We start from the raw sequence: 22,095 nt of genomic DNA on the forward strand, positions 1-22,095 counted from the left end.
GTTTTCACTGTCATCATCATCTTCATCATCATCACTGACACCAGCATCACCATCACTGTCATCATCCATCTCCTCTTCATCAGCACCATCACTACCTGCACCATCACCATCAAAAACTAGTCTCCCTGGTAAGTCAAATTTTGTATCTGTGAGTTTCTTATCATTTATTTTCAGTTTATATATTTTTATGGTTGAGTATTTACAGAATTTAACATTCAAACAAGAATATTTAAGCAAATCATTAAGTCTTAAAACCTCTGGATATCTAGTATTGTGCAAATAGGTCTCTGTGGATGAATTTATTTCCCAGTTACAGAAAGAAGCCCAGGGTTGTAGTTACGACCTCCTCTTCATCTGACAGCCTTGTCCCGATCTAAGCCTTCATCATCCCTTCCTTCCTAGATTGCCACAGGCTTTCTGTCTGGCTTCTGTGCCTGTATGCTCTCAATATCCAGAGTTACCTTTTATTAAAATTTGGGATTATTGAGGCATAATTTACTGACAGTAGAAACTACCATGTACTTTAAAGAATTGTAATCATTACAATTGTGTAACCACCATCATCATCAAGATACAGAACATTGCCATTACCTTATAGAGGTTCCTTGCCCCTTTGTACTTAAACTTCTCTCCTGACCCCCCTAATCCTGACAACCACTGATATGTGTTCTATCTCTATAGGTTTGCCTTCCCAGAACATCATCTAAGGCAGTCAAGCAATACAGAGCATTTTATTAGGATTCTTTACTTACCATAATGTTTATAAGAATCATCCCGGTAATTCCATGCATCATATATTCATTCTTTTATTTTTGAGTAATATTTCACTGCATGGATATACCAAAACTTGTTTATCTTTTCACTAATTGGTGGAGATTAATGTGTTTCTATTTTTTGTTTTGTTTTGTTTTGCTTTTTGAGACATGGTCTCAGTATGTAGTTCAGGGTGGCCTTGCACTCACTATGTAGCCCAAGCTGGTCTCAAACTCATGGTAATCCTTCTGCCTCAGCCTCCTATGTGTTGGAATTACAGGAACACCCAGCCATGCCCAGCTACTATGTCTACATTTTACTATTATGCATAAATCTACTATAAATATTCATGCAAAAGTTGCAAGCTATTTTTAAAAATGGTTGTAACATTTTGCATTCCCACCAGCAACATGTGAGAGTTACAATTGTTCACATCTTGCCAACACTTTAGGTTCTCTATTTTTAAAATTTGGCCATTATGGTAGCTCTACTATAATGAAATAGTGCTGACTTTTTTAGTTTTTTTTTTTTTATTCATACACATTAGCTATATAGAATAATGGTTTTCATTTTGGCACATTAGTACATGCATATAACATACTTGTGGTTTTAAGTTACTTTTCTCTAAAGACAAAGTTGGGCATTATTTGCTTATTTGCATGCATTTAGTGGAATATCTATTCAAATCTTTTATTTTTAAAAAACTGAGGTGTCTGTCTTATTGATATATTGTAAGACAGTTTTTTGTATATTATAGATACAAGTATTTTATCAGATACATGTTTTCAAATATTTTTTTCTCAGTCTGTGGATTGCCTTTTCATTTTATAAACAGCATTCTTAAAACGGCAAATTTTAAATATTTAAGGAAGTCCAGTTTACTGACATTTTTATCTAAGAAATATATGCTTAACTAAAAGTCTCTTAGATTATTATTACCTGCTTTCTTCTATATGTTTCATTATGCATATGGTTTGTTTTAATTGATTTTTGTGTTTGGTTTAATAGATAATTCAGTGGTGTTTTTTTCATAAACATCTAATCATTCCAACCCCATTTATAATGAGGATTATGCTATCTCTATTGAAATACTTGAAACTTCTGCTAAAAAATTAAATAACCACATATACATAGATATACTTCTAAATTCTTCCTTTTGTTCCATTGACTTGTGTGACCTTCCTCAGGCCCATGTCAGTCTCGATTACTATAACTTCAAATTAGTGATGAAGTCATATGGTGTGACTCTTCCAATTTTGTTCATTTTTTCTTTTTTAAATTAATTTTATTTGGACATTTTAGATATGCATAATGACCATAAATGTTCATCATAAGGAATTTGTACCTGTAAAGGATATAACTTGATTCTTCTTTTTCTCCAATCCCTTCCTCTCCTTTCAACTCTTTCTTCCCCTCCATATTTACAAAAACTTTATTTCCAATTCTCCTTCTATTGTCTTTTTTTCTTTTCCTTTGGGTTCTTTCCCCCTCCTCCCTCCCTTGTTCCCTTTCCCATTTGAATGTTTTCTTCCTTTTTCCCAATAGCTATTACATATTTTAGTAATGATTTACCCTTTCAGTTTCTCACACCAGAGTAACCTATATTTTTTCTCTTGATTCAAATTTTATTGTTCTAACTCTACTGAAATATGACCGAGAAATAAAAAATTGCATCTATTTAAGGTATACAACATATTGTTTTGATAAAAACAACCTTGTTTAATGAGTTTCACCAAAGAATCAAATTAGTGTATAAATTTCCACAAAAATATCTGATGAGATTTTTAATTTGAATTGTATTGAGTCTATTTATATAATTGATAAAAATGGATATTATAGCATTATTAAGTTTTTTAACCAATCAATACTGTATATCTCTTCATTTAAGGTTTATCTCATCAAGATCCTGCAGTTTTCTGCATGCAGACTTTCCATATATTTATTAGACTTATGCGTAAGAATTTTATGGGTTTTTATGCTATTATGAAAGGCACTTAAATTTTAAAAATTCAATATCTCCTTCTTGTTGCTGGTAAAACTTAAGTTTATGCAGGGCATGGAGGCTCACACGCGTAATCTTAGCACTTGGGAGCGTGAGGCTAGAGAATTGCCGAGAGTTCGAGGCCAGCCTGGTTACATAGTGAGTTCAAGGCCAGCTTGAACTACATAGGGAGATTGTCACAAAACATAAAAATGAAGTTTATATGTAATAAATGATAGAATAAGAATTAGATCTCAGCTTAAAACAATCATGTCTTTGGTCTGGAAACTCACTAAGCCCTTTAGTAGTGGTTTCTTATATTACAGTTTCATAAAGAGATGCTAGAAGTTGGTTTAGGATGCCAGATAGCTTTCCCTTTACTTGGCTTTCATTTATCTCCTTGGAGTGCTATTTATTAAGTAATTGGTGTTTTCTTTTTACCATAGCTGTTGAAATAATAATAGAACCCATCCCTTCTGTGGAAGAACAAACACCAGCAGGTACAGAAAAGTGCATCTTTTTTCAGTGTACATCAAAACTTTATGTCCTATATATTCATTGAGGTTTAAAGAACATATCATTTTCCTAGAAATATGAACAAAATCAGAAATTTAATAATGAATGTTGCTAGACACCCCCAGTCCCTGCTAGGATTCTTGAGATAGTGAAATAAAAATGTTTCTGAAAGTATGATTCCAGTAATGCTAGCTCAACAGGATACTAAAATCAGTTGTGCATGTACACATACGCACTCACACACAGGCGGATTCTGTGGTCCTGTGAGTTTAGAGAAATGTGTCAAACACAGTAGACAGGTCTCGGTACAACAGATATCTAAGAGCCTTTATGAACACCTAACCCTTCAAAATACCCAGTAGAAATCTCAGGGTGCCAGGCTTATGCGATTGAGCCAAATTCCCTTTTCTCCATGTGCATCTCTCCAGAAATCTTCTGCATAATGGTGCAGGGAGGTGGGCTTGCAGGCTTTCTGAGATGTAAAATGTACAGAGCATATTATGAGTAAGGAAAGTGCTGAAATCCAGATATTTATCGTAGTGACAAAGGTATTACAGTCAAATTAAAATACACATTATCTCATCTCGCTGAGTGTCTGAAGTCAGAGTTGCTATCCTGCAATTCCAAAGCTGCCTTAAAGGAGCTCTTTTTATTTCTACTTGTTAAAGTCCTGCCACAGCTTCGGCAACCATTCTCCAGGCAGTTTTTCCCTTGGAAGAAGGCGTATTCTTACAGTTGTATCCTTCTTGCTGACATCTCTCAAAAGCCACTTCATATCACAATGACTTAATATTTGTTGTAGCTTCTGCCTCAATTATAAGCATCATTTCCTTCTTTACAGTCAATAAGTACTCTTGAATGAATTATGGCACACAGCATTACTAATTTATAGCAATTTCTCTCATTCCCTCAGTTTTCCTTAGATGATGCCTCTGAGCTTGTATTCTGTTTTTACAAGATTATTTCTACTGAGCAAAGGATACAGGATAAGTTGACCATGAACACAATGAATGAATAAAAAGTTAAATAATCTTATTTAATGGTAATAATGGTGGCCAATTCAGATAAATCAAAAGAAAATAGAAGATCTCAGAAGGGTATTGTTTGGATGGGTCCTTTGTGCAGTGTGTTCACTTCATTTTTGTCACCCTACTGACTGACTGTGACCTGTTTGCTATTCATTGTAACTGATATTTCCACAGAGCCATCACGGACCCCCGCTGCTGAGGCCTTGACTGTTCCATCTGCAGGTATGGGAAGTAGGTCCTGAGATATGAAGGGCTGATGGACAGCAATAGGAGAGATATTCTCCAAGGTCGGGGAACTGAAAGTAGAAAACAATCCATTTGCCTGCTGTGAGACTTAGGGAAATTTTCTTGACCCTGTCAAGTCTCAGTTTCTTTATCTGTGAAATGGAATCCCAGCCCATTTCAGAAGATTGAGGAAGAAATATGTAAGTTAGCAGCTCTCAGGGTCCCTGGCATTTAACTCCTAAACACAAAATGTTCCCATCCTCTGCCTCCTTCACGCAGTAAAACCACAAGAAAAGATTTTCCAGAGTTCAAAGGGACCAAGTTGCTCTAAGACTCTTCTGGATAATGAGATGTCTATGTAGCTATGACTGGCCTAGACAGTCTAGCTCACTGTTTCATTGGAAATGTTGATAAGGGAATCGTGTATGGATGGAATGTTCTCATCAGGAGAACCTTAGGAGTTCTGAAGAGTTCTTATAAAGCTTTCATCATTTCAAGTGGAGGATTTAGCAAAGTCCATTTTCACCTGAAATTGCAAATTACTCTGCTTATTTTTAATATGTGGGTCCCTGAGAACTGTGTGATCTTGCATGTTTGTAAAATGAGAATACACCCAACTAAGAATTTTAAAAACTAAAGGAAACCTTCCAGAGACAGGAGGATTAGTCCCTAATATCCCTCCTCTCGTGTCCCCACCAGGATCCTGGATGGCAGTGAGGCTGCTGAATGGCACAGGGAGGTGCTCAGGCCGCGTGGAAGTCCTTGTCCAAGGAACATGGCAGACAGTGTGTGACGACCTGTGGGACCTGGCTGAGGCCACAGTTGTGTGCCGCCAGTTGCAGTGTGGCCAGGCGGTGGCAGCCCCCACAGGGGCCCACTTCGGAGCAGGCTCCGGGAAGATCCTGCTGGATGACGTACAGTGTGCAGGCAGTGAGAGCCACCTGGGCCAGTGCGTGCATGGGAACCAGGCCAGGCGCAAGTGTGGGCACCTGGAGGATGCCGGAGTCATCTGTGCAGGTGAGGGGCTACCACCTTCCAGGATGTTAGAGTTTTATGGCCCTTCAGGTAACTTTGGTCTGCATTCACAACAGTCATTAAACACGTATAATAAGCCCATAGACCTACTGAGTTGATGTCTTTCAACCCACAGGTGACCCACCAACCCCTATACACTCTGCAGAGTCTAAAGCTGTGTCCTTGGGGTACATACTCATAGGTGCATCACCTGTGCTGGCTGTGTTTGCTTATAGCTCTGTTCACTCTGCAGAAGACACTTCTTCAATCTGGGGCAGACACCCTGAAGGAGAGTAGGGTGGCCCAATTCCTTGTTATGAGCAAGGGCCATTGATAAGAGTAAAGTAGATAGGAGAATTTCCAAAATGTACATTTAGTCCAGCATCTGAAATCCATCATTATGGAGTATGCCTTTTACTATCATATCCCCAAGGCAGACAGTGGGGTACAGGAGAAGTTAAATGACAGCTTAGAAAAGCAGGTTTTGCCCTGGTTATTTGGGTGCTTAACAGATACCAAAAAGGTGAGCACTCTCAAATGGGTGCTCCTAGAGCCCAGAGGTAGGAAAGGTACAGCGCTCCTGGGGAAGGCACAGCAGGGGCACGGATCCTCCACATCTGGCCAGTGCTGAGACTCCATCCAGCAGCCATAGAACAGGCAAAACACTGAAAGTTAAGACCAGATCTATTGCACAACGTGTCACCCACTAAAAATGAAACCATAAATCAATTCTCCACACTGAATAGTGTGACAGATAATTGCAATGTGACGTTTGAAGATCTAATTTGGTCAAATTGATCCAATAATGAGATAGCAGCGAGATTGTTTAGATTGATGCTTTATGAAGCAAAATAAGAACCAAGAGCAGCTCAGAGGTGCTACGTACAGTTTGCACAGTTTAGGTAACACCTAATCTGGGTAAATTTGCCAAACTCCTAGGGAAAGCCAGAGAAATTCAGTCCCTTATGTGAATGTCATGTCCACATGGCTCTACGTTGATGGTTGTTTGCCAGAAGGAAACAAACAGAAGTGGCAGCAGGGAGGTGGGCTTGCAGGCTTTCTGAGACGTGAAATGTACAGAGCATAGAGAATATTCTAAAACCACACTTTAGATCCTGAAAACCTCAAAAACAGGGCAGGGAAGTCTTGTCTGCACACTGCAAGGGGGAAACCTGAGGGAGACCTGATAGAATGTTCAAATCCAGGCATTCAGAGTGCTGTCATTGCAAATACCTTTCCCAAGTGGGGTAAGGAAGTTCCTGGCTGTGAGTGATGTCCCTGTTTGTTCCTGTTTACAGGTGATGGCCCCTCAGCTCCCACACCCACAGCAGGCACCCCCCGTTTTCATGCCACACTCACCCCAGCAGGTAATGCTTTCCTGAGACTGGGTTGGATCTGTGCAAAGTGCTCCCTGAGCACCTACTATGTGCTGTGCATAGATTTAAATGCCTATATAATGTTGTTATTTTGCAATAGCCTCAAAGGCAATGGTTATTTTCAACACGTCATCACAAATGAATTAACAGAGGTTCAGAGATGGCAGATGGGAAGATGGAACTGGTTAGGTGTCTAGAATCATATAACCAGTGTGGGGCAAAGGCTGGGTTCACCCAGACCTGTATGACTACAGATCCTTAATTTTCTCAGATGCTTCCTAGTGACATGGATCAGAGAAGGAAATTAATTAAAGAATTAATTGCTCACATCAAGACTCTTTGAAGAAATTAGAAATATTGAAATTAAATTATTATTAGGCTACCTAGAACAGCAGATTTATTGTAATAGAAGACATGAAAGATAAAATGTTAACTATTCATTTGGAGTTTTCATCTTTCCTTTCACTGCTTTGTTTGAGCAAAATTTATCTCAACTGACCGAGGTTCATTAGCATATAAGATCGTCCTGTAACCATTTTTGGAATATTTACCCAAATATTATATAGTACATTTTAAAAAATTATTGCTAGCCAGATCTTGTATGGAACATCGTTGGTCTGTCATTGTACCCCTGAGAGAAACGGCAGTGGGTATGAGAAAAATAAAGACAAGAGACAAGAGCTGGGGTCAGGTGGAGTTACCTCTTGCCTGATGAGCATGAGGACTGACTTCAATAGTAGGGGCGTTTATTTTATACATTTGCAAAGTTAGTATCATGGGGGGGGTAATGTTACCTAGCAACTAACGACTGTAACTGTCTAGCAAGATGTCTTTTTCATTTTTTTTTTAAATAAAAGGAGGAAAATATTAACAGATAGTCGACATTTTACAAAATAGCAAAGGAACAGTACAGACAGTACAGAGTTACAAACAGAGTGGTAGGGAATTAACAATGCTTGCTGTATTACATATTGATATCTTCAAAGTGGTTTCTCATGAAAACAGATATAGACATACAAAGCTGATCAACCAAGGACTCATTGACAGTTTCTTTCAGCAAAGAAATACAAGACAGTAGAACAGCCATGTTAACTATCCTGCATATACATACATACAAACTTTCTCCTTCTTTGCCTTCTCTTTTCCCATATCCCAGTTATCCTTTACATTTGAGTGCTTTCCTATCAATTTACAATGTCTATCATATCTCCTAGTTTAAATTAACTCTTTCAGGCTTTACACTAGAGAAACAATGCGATGTTTGCACATGTATGTTTGATTTATTTCACTTATGATTATGGTCTCTAGTTGCGACCATTTACCTATAAAAGCCTCAAGTTTATCTTTCTTTACAGCTGAGTAATATTCCATTATATAAAAGCAAGATGCCTTTTTCAATACTTAGGTAGCTTGACTGCTTGACCGCTTGACCAATAACCAGCTCCAGTGGCTCCCAACAAGATCTGATGAGACTTCCATCTTGCAGTTGAAGAAAATGGGATTCAGCTGTAATAAAAGGTGGCATGAGGCCTAAGCTTTGGATTAGGGAAATCCTATCTTCACACTGGGAGTTCCGTTGTCATTCTAGAATGACATCCCTAAGTCCCACACCCGAACCATGCATTGTCTGTGCAGGTGAGGGCTTTCACCTCCTAGGATGTCACTGCTTTTGTGTGTTTCAAACACATTCAACCAGCTTTCTCGGAAGTCATTGGATCTGGTGAAACTGCATATGGTATCTTCAAAGGGGAAAATTAATGAATGTGTAATTTCCACAGCATTTCTCCATCTGCATGCTCCATTTGATCAGTGTGCACTTGCTCTTCTTGGTTAGAAGTCCCTTGATTTGGAGGCTTTTACACATTTCTCTCCTACTGCCCCAAGAAAACCCACACACCTTCCTTCCCATAGTTTTATTTGAATAAACTTCATTTGAACAAAGAAGTACAAAAAAGACATTCCACTTCACTCAGCTCCCCCAGTTATGTTTGTTACTATAAAAATCTTCCTAAACTGAATTCGAGAGGCAGCATTTACCAAGAGCAGCACAAAAAGTCCTAGTCATGTCTTTTGAAAATAAGGTATATTTAGTTATTAATGGTGGTAGCAAGATGAATAATTGTATGTTCAACAACGGGCATCTCCGTAAGAGAGTTAGGACCCCCTACCACTCTAAAGTTTGAAGGAAATCTCCTGCACCAGAGCCCAGTCCTCAAGTCTCTCTTCTTTGTCTCCCCGACCCCAGGACTCCTGATGGAGGTGAGGCTGCCGAATGGCAGAGGGAGGTGCTCAGGCCGTGTGGAAGTCTTTGTCCAGGGAACTTGGGGAACAGTGTGTGATGACCTCTGGGACCTGGCTGAGGCCACAGTTGTGTGCCGCCAGTTGCAGTGTGGCCAGGCAGTTGCAGCCCCTACAGGGGCCCACTTTGGAGCAGGCTCTGGGGAGGTCCTGCTGGATGATGTACAGTGTGTGGGCAGTGAGAGCCACCTGGGGCAGTGCGTGCACAGGGGCCAGGCCAGGCACAACTGTGGGCAACTGGAGGATGCTGGTGTGGTCTGCACAGGTAAGGGCTGTGAGTTCCCACAGGCTTCAGAATTGTCAGTCAGCCAACCTTAACAGAACCATTGGACAGCAAATTACAACCAGCCTTACAAACCTTGACCTCTTGATCAGGTGCAGATGGTTCTCCAGCCCCCTACCCCACCACAGAGCCTGAAGCTACACTGTCTTCTCACACCCTGCCAGGCATGTCCATCCTGTGAGGGGTTCGCTTTGGGTAAACTCCTCCCCATACCCACCTTTTAAAAAACTTTTCCTTCTAAAACTTATTTTGTTAAGTAATTACAGAGCATTTCTCACACTAGCAGAGCAAAACTCCATTCCACATCACAGTCAAAGTGTTATGTTCATGAAAAGGATAAGCAGAATGAGATGTTTAGGCAATGGGATAATTACTGCAGCAATGAATTTCATTAAAATGTCTCAATTTTTCCTCAGTAGTTATTTTAGGAAAGATCAAATATCTCCAAATAATTCATGTACTCTAAAGGAATTATAACCACGAATAAACACTTTTGAAGATTGCAACTTCATAAAAATTTAGAATTGACATGGGGTGTAAATGACTCATCACAGAAAGGCTTTGATTCAAATCAAAAAAAAAGACAAATGCAAGCACCTGGGGGAGTGGCAGAGGTCCAGGAAATATTCGTGATTTTTGTCACCTATAATATTGGCTAGGAGAATGTGGCCAATTCCCTCAAGTTTGGGGAACAAGGGGGAATGAAAAATGACAGAATGGATATGTCCAGACAGTCAGATTTATCCTTCCTTATCTCTAGGGATTGACTTTCCAACTGCTTCACCAACAGGTCTGACACCAGCCCTTTGAAATGGTTAAGGCCATTCCAAATGCCAGCATATGGCTAAGTGAAAGATAAAAGTCACGTAACTTGTGCTTTTATCTATCTCATTCTTAAAATCTTATGGCTCAGCCTTTGCTAGATAGTCTAACCATCAAAATGACTCCATAAGTACACATGACCAGTAGATTTTTATGAGACAAAATGATGGGAAAAGTCATGTCCAAAGTCACCTACAGATATATTTCTCAACACAATGTGTCATCCAACTTCTAGGTGAATACTGAGCAGCTCAAACATTTTCTTAATATCGTATATTTGTAAAATAGACATTATGCTTATTTTCTGAAAAGGACCAACAGTCATGGAGACCAATAAATTTCACAACTAATTTTCTGTGCATTTAAAGAGCTGGATCCTAATGATATTTGATTCCTCCATCCCTCTGCAGAAATTCAATAACCAAGATGAGGGGAAGAAAAGGAGGTAGGGAATAGAAATTCCTTTCCTGCCCAAATTTTTATTTCTGGTGATACTGCATACGGTATCTTCAAAGGGGAAAAATAATTAATGCTATTCTCTGTCTCCAACTGAGATTTGGGCAATTAAGAAAATAAGAAAAAGGAACGTGAGATAGAGACCAAAATGGCAGGCCACATCCAGTGAAGAACGAAGCTCTCTAGAAGGAGGCCTGTCTTGGAGGAACAGAGCAGATCTTTGCTCTGAGGACAGGCTGACTTCCAAAAAGGAAAAAGGGCAGAATTGGGCAGTGGCTTTCATGAGCTAAAGTAAAGAAGGAATGGGAAAGAGCTAGCACTGCATGGAAGGAAATATCAGGTGGGGAAAAGTGTTACCCCCTGACAGTATTTAATTTAGTATAAATATTCTCCTTCTCTAATTTTTTTTACACTGATAGGACTTGCATCATCAACCACACTTCCTTTCTCTGAATCTGCTGCTCTGCAGTTGACACTCAGGCCAGAAGGTGAGTCTTTACAGTAAGTTTCTTAGTGCTTGTTCTTGGAGCAGAGAAACATGAGGGACAACAATGACAACCCTGCCCCACACAGCCACACATACCAGTCCCCACTAGGGACTTTCACATCACTGTGTCCTCGCTGGCTCATCTCATCAAGAAAATACCGTTAGGAAAGTTACACTCTCTCCCCTCTATATTTGAATACATTGAGTCAGGGAGGCCTACCATACCCAATCTGCTTTGGCCTGGAACTAATACACAGAGAAGACTCCGTTAGCCAGATATATTAAGAAAATGACCTTAAGACAATGAACTTTTCATGTGTTGCTACATTGCGAGTGCTAAATACCACATAACTTGAAATATATCTGATTATTTTAAAAAACATTTTTCCTTATATTTTCTACTTTTTTCTTCTGCATGCATCATGTTGCACTTAATACAAAATGCATTCCTATAAGGATGTCTATTCTTTTTTAACTGTCTCATTAGCACATAGCTTTTTATGAATATAATATCCATAAATATTTGTGCAGGACTTTTAATACAGAGGATGTCTGTTATGAAAAAAGAAAAGAAACAACATTATAAGATCAACAGGACAGGTTTACTTCAGAACAAATCTGAGAAGGACCGCTCTGGCACTAGACCCCAGACCCACAGCTCTGTACAGGCTATGGGGTCTTTTGTAGGATCATGGGGAGGAGTGAGTTCAGTGAGGAGGGTTGTGGCTACCTGCTAAGAACAAGGCTTGGGAGAGCACAAGTGGTAACGGGTGCCTGAGGATGAGGGTTGGGAATGGGCAGGGAGTAGAGGCTACTATCAATAGCAGGGTTGACAGTGTTATGAGGCCCCAGGTGCAGCTGGGTTGAGAGGTGGGTGGTGTAGAGGGGTCTCTGATCAGGATGCTGGAACTCAGGTTCTTTCAGTATTCACACCTCTTATTTCTTCTAATCTACCCACCCCCAGGCCTGTCTGTTAGATAGGGAAAATGTTCTCCTCATCTGACACTAAAGATGCTATGATTGGCATCCATAAAGGGTATAGTGAGGCTATACAGGCCTCATAGGATAGACAGGCCTCTCTTTAAGCCTCTGTGAAACTGGATTTCTAATTTACCTGACAGTAAACACGATTGAGGATCTATTTTAACAATAAGATACCTTTTTTGTTTAATTCATTTTGTACTATTAGAGGTAGTACTTTACCAGTGTTGGAAGTGTTTCCTTTGGCACCAGCTATTGACATTTCTACCATTCCTATTCATATAATGATAATAAGTCTAAAATAAACATTCATAAGAAGTCTTTATATGTTACATATTTTTCATGTTCAAATACACTAGACGTAAGAATTGAAAGACAAGTATAATAACTAACTTTATCAGTTAGTTAGGAACCATATCAGAAATCTTTATTCTCTAAGAGGGTTATTAAGTACTATTAATCCCTCTGCTAGTGAGCACAGGGATTCTCTAAGAGGAGATTTATGTTATGCCCAGTTTCCCTGCTCACTTAACTACTAAGCTTCTATTCACTGAAATGGACAGATTTAGGGACTGCAAAAATGAATTTGAGAAATGCTCAATTCCAAATGCTTAGAGCAATATACATGAATAATTGTGAAAGGCCTAATCAAGTTGTTTAAATGGTCTTATCTCCTTGAGTATGTTAAATTTCTTTGTGAGTTTGGGCTCCAACTCTCATCCTAATTATTCTATAGAACAATACATCTTAGGGGCTGGGGATTTAGCTCAGCGGCAAAGCGCCTGCCTGGCAAGCGCAAGGTCATGAGTTCAGTTCCTGGTACTGGAGAAAAACAAAAAAAAAAAACAAAAAAAACAACAACAACAACAAAAAAAATACATCTTAAAGATAAGAATTTTCCTCTTTGCCTGGAATACCTCCATATCTACCATGTTTCCAGTGCATCTTCCTGTTAAATTCCACATTTGTTCTGATTCCTGTTATAAAAGCTCTACCATCAGCCAGGTGTTTCTCAGCCTGTATCATTTCCACTGCTTTCCTGGCATTGTACTCATTCTGTCTTTAGTGATAAAGCTATCTGGATATTTCTACTAGCACCAAACAAATTCTTTTGCAAAGATGCTTATGATTCCAGTAACAGACAACCCATTCAGTATGGTGCTTCTTGATTGACTAAATTTCCTAACAGCAATGACGTAAAACATTAATTAATATTGAGTAGCTTACTAGACAGTGGGCTTGATAACTTTAACTTTGTGTTAAAGTCTTAATTTGATAAGCAATTTTACTTATACTGAGCTAGTTGGTGCTACAGGGCTCTGACTCTGATAGGGGCTTAAACAGACCCAGCTGCCACAGCAGTTCTGCATCTTCACTGGCCAGTAGAACACGAGCATGGCAAGTCAGGCAAAGCATCATTATTATTCATAGACAGGTGCGAAGGGAAACGGATACCTACAGCCCAAGAGGAACTGGTCCTCCAAGGCTCAAGAGCTGGGGATTTAGCTCAGCGGTAAAAGCACCTGCCTGGCAAGCACAAGGTCGTGAGCTCGGTTCCCAGTACCGGAGAAAAACAAAAAAACAAAAAAAAAACAAAAAAGAAAGAAAAACCAAGGCTCAAGAAAGTCACCAAGGCAATGGAATCTCCTCAGCATATGCTCCACTTCACACAGCAGCAGAAGGACCTGGGAACACACTCTGTTCTTGGTTTAACCCCTGGAGCAACTAGACTTGCAATGCAGCACATCCTGCTCTAGGAGGGGCAAGGCAAAGCCCAGGATGTCCTGGGAAATGCCTCCTTATCTCCAGATGGTGCATTTCCAGCATTTTCTGCAGTTGTTCTGAGAACTGCAGGTGGGGAGTGGTGCAGAACTGTGCTGGCTGAGGCTACCCAAGGACCTGGTCTCCTGCGCTTGGCTCTGATGAAATCATGACAGTTCTGTGGTATCTGTTACCTTTATAGTAAGAAATAGTCACACACAAAATCAAGGTGATAGAGAAGGTGGCGGTTTAGACGAAAGATAATCTTCTAAATGAGACCACTACTCACCTCTGGTTTGGATTCTTAAAGAAATTCTCATTTCATTTTACTTCTAGTTTGATGTTACATAATTACTGACAATAACTTTTCACATTCTCCATGTAGTTGGGGTTGCCTCAGAGACTTCCCTGGCCAAAATCCCTGCATCTGCTGCACTTTCATCAACAGGTATGAAAAGACTTGGCAAGTGAGGTCAGAGATGCATCCACACTAGAGGAAAACCATAGTCAGAGTCACTTCAGGAGGTACCCGTGCATAAGAGAAAGGACATGAAGTTCTTCACTTTCTAGGTGTGTAATCTTGAGCAATTTAGGAGACTTACCTGAGTCTAACTCCTCTGAAGTGAATACAATACTGCTTCTAGGATGGGGAATGAATAGCTTTCAAAAAGAGAGATATACAAAAAGTGAACAGTAAGGCTTCTAGGCACACGTTTATGTTCAATTGTCTCCTATATCACAAATTCACAAATTACAGTTGTGAGAGCCAATGTGTTAGAAAGCATTATGGCTAATATGAGAATAGGCGTTCTGGATATCAGGACATCACTTAAATATTATTTGTAAACACAAAGTCAAGACCTAGATGTGTTGCTATAAATCTAGTGTATTTCATATTATTTTGTCCTTCTGTGCAGTGAAATTACTTTATGGGTAACGTGTCCTTGTTTGGAGTACACTGGGGTCCTCCATAAACTTTTAATATATATATAGGAAACATGGAGACCAACTATGGAGGAGAGATGGGAAGAGAATTTGGGGATGGGAGGACACAAGAGGGAGGGAGAGGAAGGGGAGGTAAAAAGGGTCAAGATGTGCTACACATATGTACTAGTTCCCTTCAATAAATTAGCTATCATGTACCCTAAACATACGCTAATTTCAAAAAGGAAAAGAAAAATTGGAGGCAGAAGCAGTTTTTTCTCACTGGAGTTTTTAAGCAAAAATTTGTCATTTAAATTGAAGAGGACCGTAGTTTGTTCTCCTAGTTGTGTGTGTAACACAGGTTCTCGTGGTAACAGACTCAGCTTCAGAGAGGACAGAAGAAATATCTCTGACACCAAGACCAGTCTCTCTTGTCCCTCTCCTTTGTGTCCCCCAGGAGCCTGGGTGCAGGTGAAGCTACTGAATGGCACAGGGAGGTGCTCAGGCCGCGTGGAAGTCCTCATTGAGGGCACGTGGGGGAAGGTGTGCGATGACTTCTGGGACCTGGCTGAGGCCACTGTCGTGTGCCGCCAGCTGCAGTGTGGCCGGGCAGTGGCAGCCCCCACAAGGGCCCACTTCGGGGCAGGATCTGGGATGATCCTGCTGGATGACGTAGAGTGTGTGGGCAATGAGAGCCACCTGGGGCAGTGCGTGCACGGGAGCCGGGCTGGACATAACTGCGGGCACCTGGAGGATGCCAGTGTGGTCTGCACAGGTAAGAGGTTGTTTATCTCCCAGGACCGCACTATTGCTACATCAGCTGTGGCTAATAGAAATAATCGAATAAACATTTAAATAACCTCACGCATCTTGGCGTATTGAACTCTCTCAACCATCAGGTGTGGATGGCTCTCCAGCCCTCAACCCCACCACCGAGCCTGAAGCCACACCACTGTCACAAGTGCTCTCAGGTCAGTCCAATCATCGGGTAGCCTGCTTTTGGTGAGCTCTCTCTTCTAAAATTCATTTTGTCACACCCTAGTAGAGCTCTTCCCAGAACAGAAGAGTAAAAATCCATTCTATGTCACAGTCAAAGGGATATGTTCTTCTTAACGTGTCTGTAGATAAAAATAAACAGAGTATGAGATGTTTATGCAGTGGAATAATGAATGTATTAAGGTCTCTCCACCCACAGGTCCCTCCCCCATGAGGTGTTAGAAAATATCAGTTGTCTCCAAATAACCCACGAGCACTAACCTAATTCATGAAACTCTGGCATTGTCTCCCCTGGTGTAAGGCTATTACTTTTTTTTTTTTTTCAGAAATATTCAATTTGTGTTTTTAGAAGTCACTGAAGATCATAATGTAAAAAAAACTGTAGAATTTAAATGTTGGTTTCTTTTGCCCACCAGGTATGGGCCATTCACCAAACCCCACTACAACAGAGCCTGAAGCTGCCACCCCGTCATACCTGGGTTAGTCCAATCTTTACCTGGTTCTTCTGCTTGGTAGCTTTTCCTCCCTAGAATGTTCCTTTCATAAGCTAGGGAAACAAAGCCTTTGCACTCTGTAACTTCAGGGTATCATCCTTCTAGAATGTATTGGGCACTGCCTCCTCTTGCAGGTGATCCTGTCACATGCTAGCAAGAGTCCCTGCAATCATACAGCTGATGATCTTACATGGTCTCACCCCTCCATGGTGGAAGAGTTAACTCCATTCCATACCACTCCACATCACACAGTGGGCACAGAGCATGAGGGCCAAAGAGGTTCTCGCTCATCATCTACACTTCTTAAGTAATTCCTCAGCTTGCCTGAAGAACACCTGAACATTGGGAATGTTTAGCTGTCTCCAAAGGAGCTTGGCTATGAGCTTGGAATCTTGGCCAATTAGCAAAAAAATATCAATTAGGATTGAATTAATATCTCCCAAGTGATACTTGAGGTGACCAAAATGACTCATGGATTTACAAACTGGTAAACATTTGTAGAATCATCCTTCTACTTTTGATTACCTGAAAAATGCAGAAACAGTCAAACAAGTGATTGAAAGAGAACTCAGGGAACATTTAACAATGAACAGTTCCTCTCTCTACACATAACAGATAGGAGAGCAGGAAACCCAATATTTGATAACATGGACGAGAAAACCAAATGATGGTCAGTGAGACTGCCCCTGGCAGGGGCCATGTGTTCACAGAACCACCCTCTTCATCCTGACTACAGCACCAACAGCTCTTTCACTGTTGAATGTAAAAAAAACAAAAAAACAACTGTACATTTCCAACATTAAGACTGATTCTACATTGAACCATGTAGGCCAGATGAAAGAAAAACTGATAGTTTAATCACTTTTGGATAGTCTAGCCATAAATTACTGAAACTGACTGCAGTAATGAAGTGGCCATGCATACATATATCAAAGGATATCATGAGAAGTAACAAACTCGTTGACAAATATTGAGAAGAACAGAATTCATGCCAGGGAGCCACATCTAACTTTTACCAAGTCTCAACATTTTTCCCTAATTATTTGAAATGCATCTTAAAAGGAAACCTTACAATACCTGATTACTGTCCTAGGGGTTAGTAAGATGAAAACAGGGCTGGCTGCCTGGTGAAAGCCTGATGCTACTAAGAACCCAGACATAGCCACCAAAGACCTAGATGGAAAGCAAAATGCCCTGCCATTCCATTCACAGCCATGTCCCTATATGAACACATCTGGATTGCTACTAAAGCAGAAAGAAGAAGCAACCTACACATGATTTTCTGGGCACTTATAGAGCTGCAGTGTCCCAACCACAGATGTATCCTCAATGTTCCAATACTTTTCATCCCACTGTGGAATGGGATATCCACAGCTGGATGAACATGGCAGAAAAGATGAAGAAGCCAACCCAACATTTTTAGGGCAGCCTGGGCAGAAGTAGATGCTTCTACCTGGCCAGCCATTCTCTCTAGGCTGTTGTCTCCATGGGTGGTGAGGAGGTGTCCAGCAGTAAACAAGGCCTCTCTTTATTTTGCACTCACAGGGCAGGCATTATTGATACCTGTGTCCACCACAGAGCCTGCTGCACTTCCTCTGAATGCTACTTCAGCAGGTCAGTTGGCATTTGTTCTGGGGTGGAGGGTAAAGAAAGGAAACCATGTCCCCTGCACTGAGCTGGCATATCCCAGACCTGTAGCCATAGCAAGGAGTACCAGCTAGATCCCTACTTACCTCCTGAAGAGCTGAGTGAGAATTGCATGTTTGACTGTAAACTTCTGGCCGTGTATACGTGTTTTGAAACCTTCTTCTTTCCCAAGCTGGGTTTATGGATGTCTTACTTAATAGGGATGCTTGCGGTTGTTCTTGGGACAGGTGATGGATTATCTGCCACCATAGCAGTAACAGATCCTGTGACCTTGCAACCCACACCTGCTCCCCTGGCAGGTAAGTCCTTGGGAAAATGGGAAAAAGAACCATTATTAATGGAACCAAAATGTGATCAGCAGAGAACCAGATGCTTTCAAATAACTAACACTTCATTTTACGATCACAGAAACCTACAAGTAAGTGCACCCATGCCTCACTCTCACTTTTTAACATATGGATCACAGAAAAATTAACTTTCCTAGAATTAATTGGCTAGAAATGGTAAAGTCAAGGCTTAAGCACATACTTCTCAAACTTTAGGCTTCTCCTTGACCAAATGCTGTTTGGGGAGACTGTATTAGATTGAGATAAACTTGTAGCAGACCTAATTTCTAAGACCCAAGTCCATCAAGATCTTAGTTGGGAGATTGTAAACTTGACATGTTTTGGATTATCTGTGTGTTGTCTTGTTTTTTCTGAAAATTTCTAGGACCTTTCTTAGTTCCTTGTGTTCTGAGCTTCATGATGGTTTACCTTGTTCGTAGTCTTTCATACATTATCCTGCTTGCAGTTTGAGCTTTTAGTCTAGAGGCGTATATCCTTCTGTTCTTACAAGTTTTTCTTGAGTTATTTAATAATTTTCTCCTTACCAGTTCTGTTTGTTTTCTTAAAAATCCTGTAAGCAGAGATTGGATTTCCCATGTTGATATGGTAAATTTTGTGATATATCTTTAATTTTGCATCTTTGGAATCTTTTTCTCTGTACTCAAGTTTTTGTTAACAGTACCTTCCAGGTATCTTATTAATTCTGTTAAAGTTTTGATCATTTTATTTTCAATTTCAAAAGCACATTCTTGTTGTCTGGGCTTTCCTTTCTCAGAGCTTCTGGTTCTTGTTTCACAGATACGGTGCCTTCTCTAACTTTCTTGGTATCTGTTTTACTGCTATCTACTCAAAACTTTCTTGATCCTTTTGCTGTTCCTGTTTCTCCTCTGTGCTTTTCTTTCTATTCTAGTCACATTTCTTAAGATACAGGCATTTATCAAAGATCTGAGCATTTCTAGCTATGTGTCTGCATTTAAGAATGAGGCACGAAAGAGCTGATGGGAGTGGAGTGATATGTTTGGCTGTTAGTTTTCCAACAGCGGGGTGGGAAATTATATGTAACACATCTGATGCTCAGTCTGGTCTCAGCTTGCCTGAGTCTGCAAGAATGAATCTTTGGAAATTAATTTCTCCAGAGAATAAATTTCCCATCTTTTTTTTTGATAGGAAAAAATTTTTAGGATTTTTTGATAGGAAAAAAAATTTTTTGATAGGAAAAAAATTAGGATTTTTTTGATAGGAAAAAATCAAAAGTTCTTCTGTCTGTTCTCAACCAACATCTCCTTTCATAGTGTGATAGTGACTGGCTGGAATTGTAAGCTAGGTAAGTTAGGACTTAGTATTCCTATTTTTGAAATGTGAGTTCACTCAAAAATGCTATTAAAGCCAGATTGGTTACACTCTTATTGTGAAATGATGAGTCTATAAAGCTGATTAGGGAATGTGCTTTGGGTGTCATGGTTTTATGTAATTTAACCATTTTGCAAATCATATTTCATTCTGCAAATATTGGTATCTGATTTATTTCTCAATGGCAAAATCCAGTCTCATGTTCTTAAACAGTGTAAAAACTGGTTAAAATTTAAGTTTCTGTTAGAATGTTCACATTCAAGTTCAGGCTATGTAGAGGTATTTGATCTTGAACTCCTGGAGTCAAATTTTCTTCATTAGCAAAAAAAATAAAAAACTTGCTGTGAAGGTCATTCAAGATCAAATCCTGTAAAGCATATGATGATGCCTATAGTGTAGTTATACTTGTGAAGCAGTATGATAATTATAACATCATCATCATCTCTATTTTGTGGTATGTAGTAAGTATGAGTATATGGAAACCATAGCCTAAGAGCCCAATATAACAGGATCAAGGCAATTTTCTGACCCCAGAGGCTAGTTCCCACTGCATTTCCTCATACCCTGGGAGCATGGATAGGGCTGAGGCTGCTGAATGGCGCAGGGAGGTGCCCAGGTCACGTCGAGGTCTTCATTCAGGGCGAGTGAGGGACAATATATGATGACTTCTAGGACTTGGCTGAAGCCACTGTTGTGTACCACCAGTTGTACTATGGCCAGGTGGAGACAGCCCCTACAGGGTCCCACTCTAGGACAGGCTCTGGGAAGATCCTATTGGACATTGTAGTGTGTGGGCAGTGAGAGCCCCCCAGAGAGTGTGTACAGGGTAGATATTCTCTCATACCTTATCTTAGTTACTTTCCTCATTGTTGGGACAAAATACCCAATACCAACAACTTAAAGGAAGAGAGGTTTATTTTGGCTCACATTTCAGGAATTTCAGTCCTTTCACTGTTGGGGACGTGGTGGAAGAACTTGACGTGGAGAAAAGCTGCTGATGTCATAGTGGCCAAGAAGCACAGAGTGAAGGGGGTGGGAGAGGGAGAGATGCCCTTCTGGGTCAGGCCTCTGTAACCTGCCTCTTCCAAAAAGACCCCCACCTTCTAAAGGCAGGTCAGTTGTAACACCCCCATAACCAATCACCTTCCAAACACATGGGGTTTTGAGGGCCATTCTAGATCTAAGCTATAACATCCCTGAAAGGTGACAGTCTTCAATCACTTCTCCAATAGGGGAATACCTAGTAGTCTATGTATACTTTCTTAACCAGATGACGCACTCCCAGATATCATGTATAGATCTCCACTGAGAGCCAAGAACTGCCTCCTTGTCTTCTTTATGGTTCATCTTTCCAGGTGTTCACTGCCCTCCCTGACAAAAGCAGTGTGCTCTGCAGCTGCATCCACAGAGTTCTCCACCTGCAGGGCCTGGCCTTATGCAGCTTCCTTACTAACCAAGGCAGCATCTGAGCTCACAGAGTTGGGCAGTCATGGGGATTTCTCTGTATACTAGGAAAGAGAATAAAACTCACCCTGTGTATGTTCATCTCCGTCTATGTTAAAGCCCGTTATATTTTCATGCCCTTTATTGCATATGTGGGTCAAAAGGCAGGGAAGAATGATCTGTGTCACTTAGTCACTTTTTTACAACTTACCTATTGCATTCCTTTAGAAAGCATATTGTTTATGTCCACTTACTTGTGGGGTTCTATGCTAGGCACTGGAATTATGGAGGTGAACCAGGTTACCCTACCTATGCCCTGATGACATAGCCAGAACATTTAAACAATGATCACAATAAATACATAACTACAAAATGGGATGAATGTACATAAGTTTGAGGAAGATGGAAAAATAGAAAGAACAGAGCAGAATACAATCACTATTTGCAGAAACTAGGACACATAAAAGGAAAGGAATAAGCTAAAGACACCATCTAAATTTTTCTTGTAAAATCCAGTGCATACGGCCACAAATGAGGCTCTGAGCTTTCTGGGTGCCAGATAAAGAGAAAAACAATCAGTGACAAGAAGGAGCATGCTTCTGTAAGAAGGAGGACAATTCCTGTCACAGAGATGGCAGCTCCTGTGGTCCAGAAGCTGAAGGGCAAACTCTGTGGGTTCCATGTGTCCCACCCTGAGCTGCCCTGGTACTGGTCCATCGCTCAGATCTCCAGGAAATGCCAAGACTCTCAAGGGCAAGATCTTGCTTTCTTTTCCTTTCTGCTGCCCCAGATGTAAGAAGCTCTCACTAGACACTGACTGAGTAAGACACAATAACATGCATGATCTCTCTTCACATTGATAGGTGCAGATTCCACAGCTGCTCTGCCTACAGGTAAGACTGTGTTGCCTTCAGTGTCATATACAAGATAAGGT

The 22,095-nt window shown here is 40.5% G+C and overlaps 1 protein-coding gene across 1 annotated transcript in view; it reads left to right on the forward strand.

The window, feature by feature from the left end:
- Positions 1–46: 46 nt before the first annotated feature.
- LOC102010255 (deleted in malignant brain tumors 1 protein) overlaps positions 47–22,095 on the forward strand; it is an 86,293-nt gene continuing 64,244 nt past the window's right edge. The window contains exons 1-13 of the mRNA XM_013503021.1: positions 47–128; positions 3,181–3,234; positions 4,453–4,500; positions 5,203–5,520; positions 6,816–6,884; positions 11,172–11,240; positions 14,367–14,429; positions 15,363–15,680; positions 15,805–15,876; positions 16,318–16,380; positions 17,941–18,009; positions 18,270–18,341; positions 22,025–22,054. Of these exons, the coding sequence (XP_013358475.1) occupies positions 5,211–5,520; positions 6,816–6,884; positions 11,172–11,240; positions 14,367–14,429; positions 15,363–15,680; positions 15,805–15,876; positions 16,318–16,380; positions 17,941–18,009; positions 18,270–18,341; positions 22,025–22,054 (1,135 nt within the window). The 5' untranslated portion in view covers positions 47–128; positions 3,181–3,234; positions 4,453–4,500; positions 5,203–5,210. The remainder of the gene's footprint in view (positions 129–3,180; positions 3,235–4,452; positions 4,501–5,202; positions 5,521–6,815; positions 6,885–11,171; positions 11,241–14,366; positions 14,430–15,362; positions 15,681–15,804; positions 15,877–16,317; positions 16,381–17,940; positions 18,010–18,269; positions 18,342–22,024; positions 22,055–22,095) is intronic.

This window comes from Chinchilla lanigera, unplaced genomic scaffold (genome assembly GCF_000276665.1).
Source record: "Chinchilla lanigera isolate Chin_1 unplaced genomic scaffold, ChiLan1.0 scaffold00076, whole genome shotgun sequence".
In the NCBI taxonomy this organism is placed as follows: Eukaryota; Metazoa; Chordata; class Mammalia; order Rodentia; family Chinchillidae; genus Chinchilla; species Chinchilla lanigera.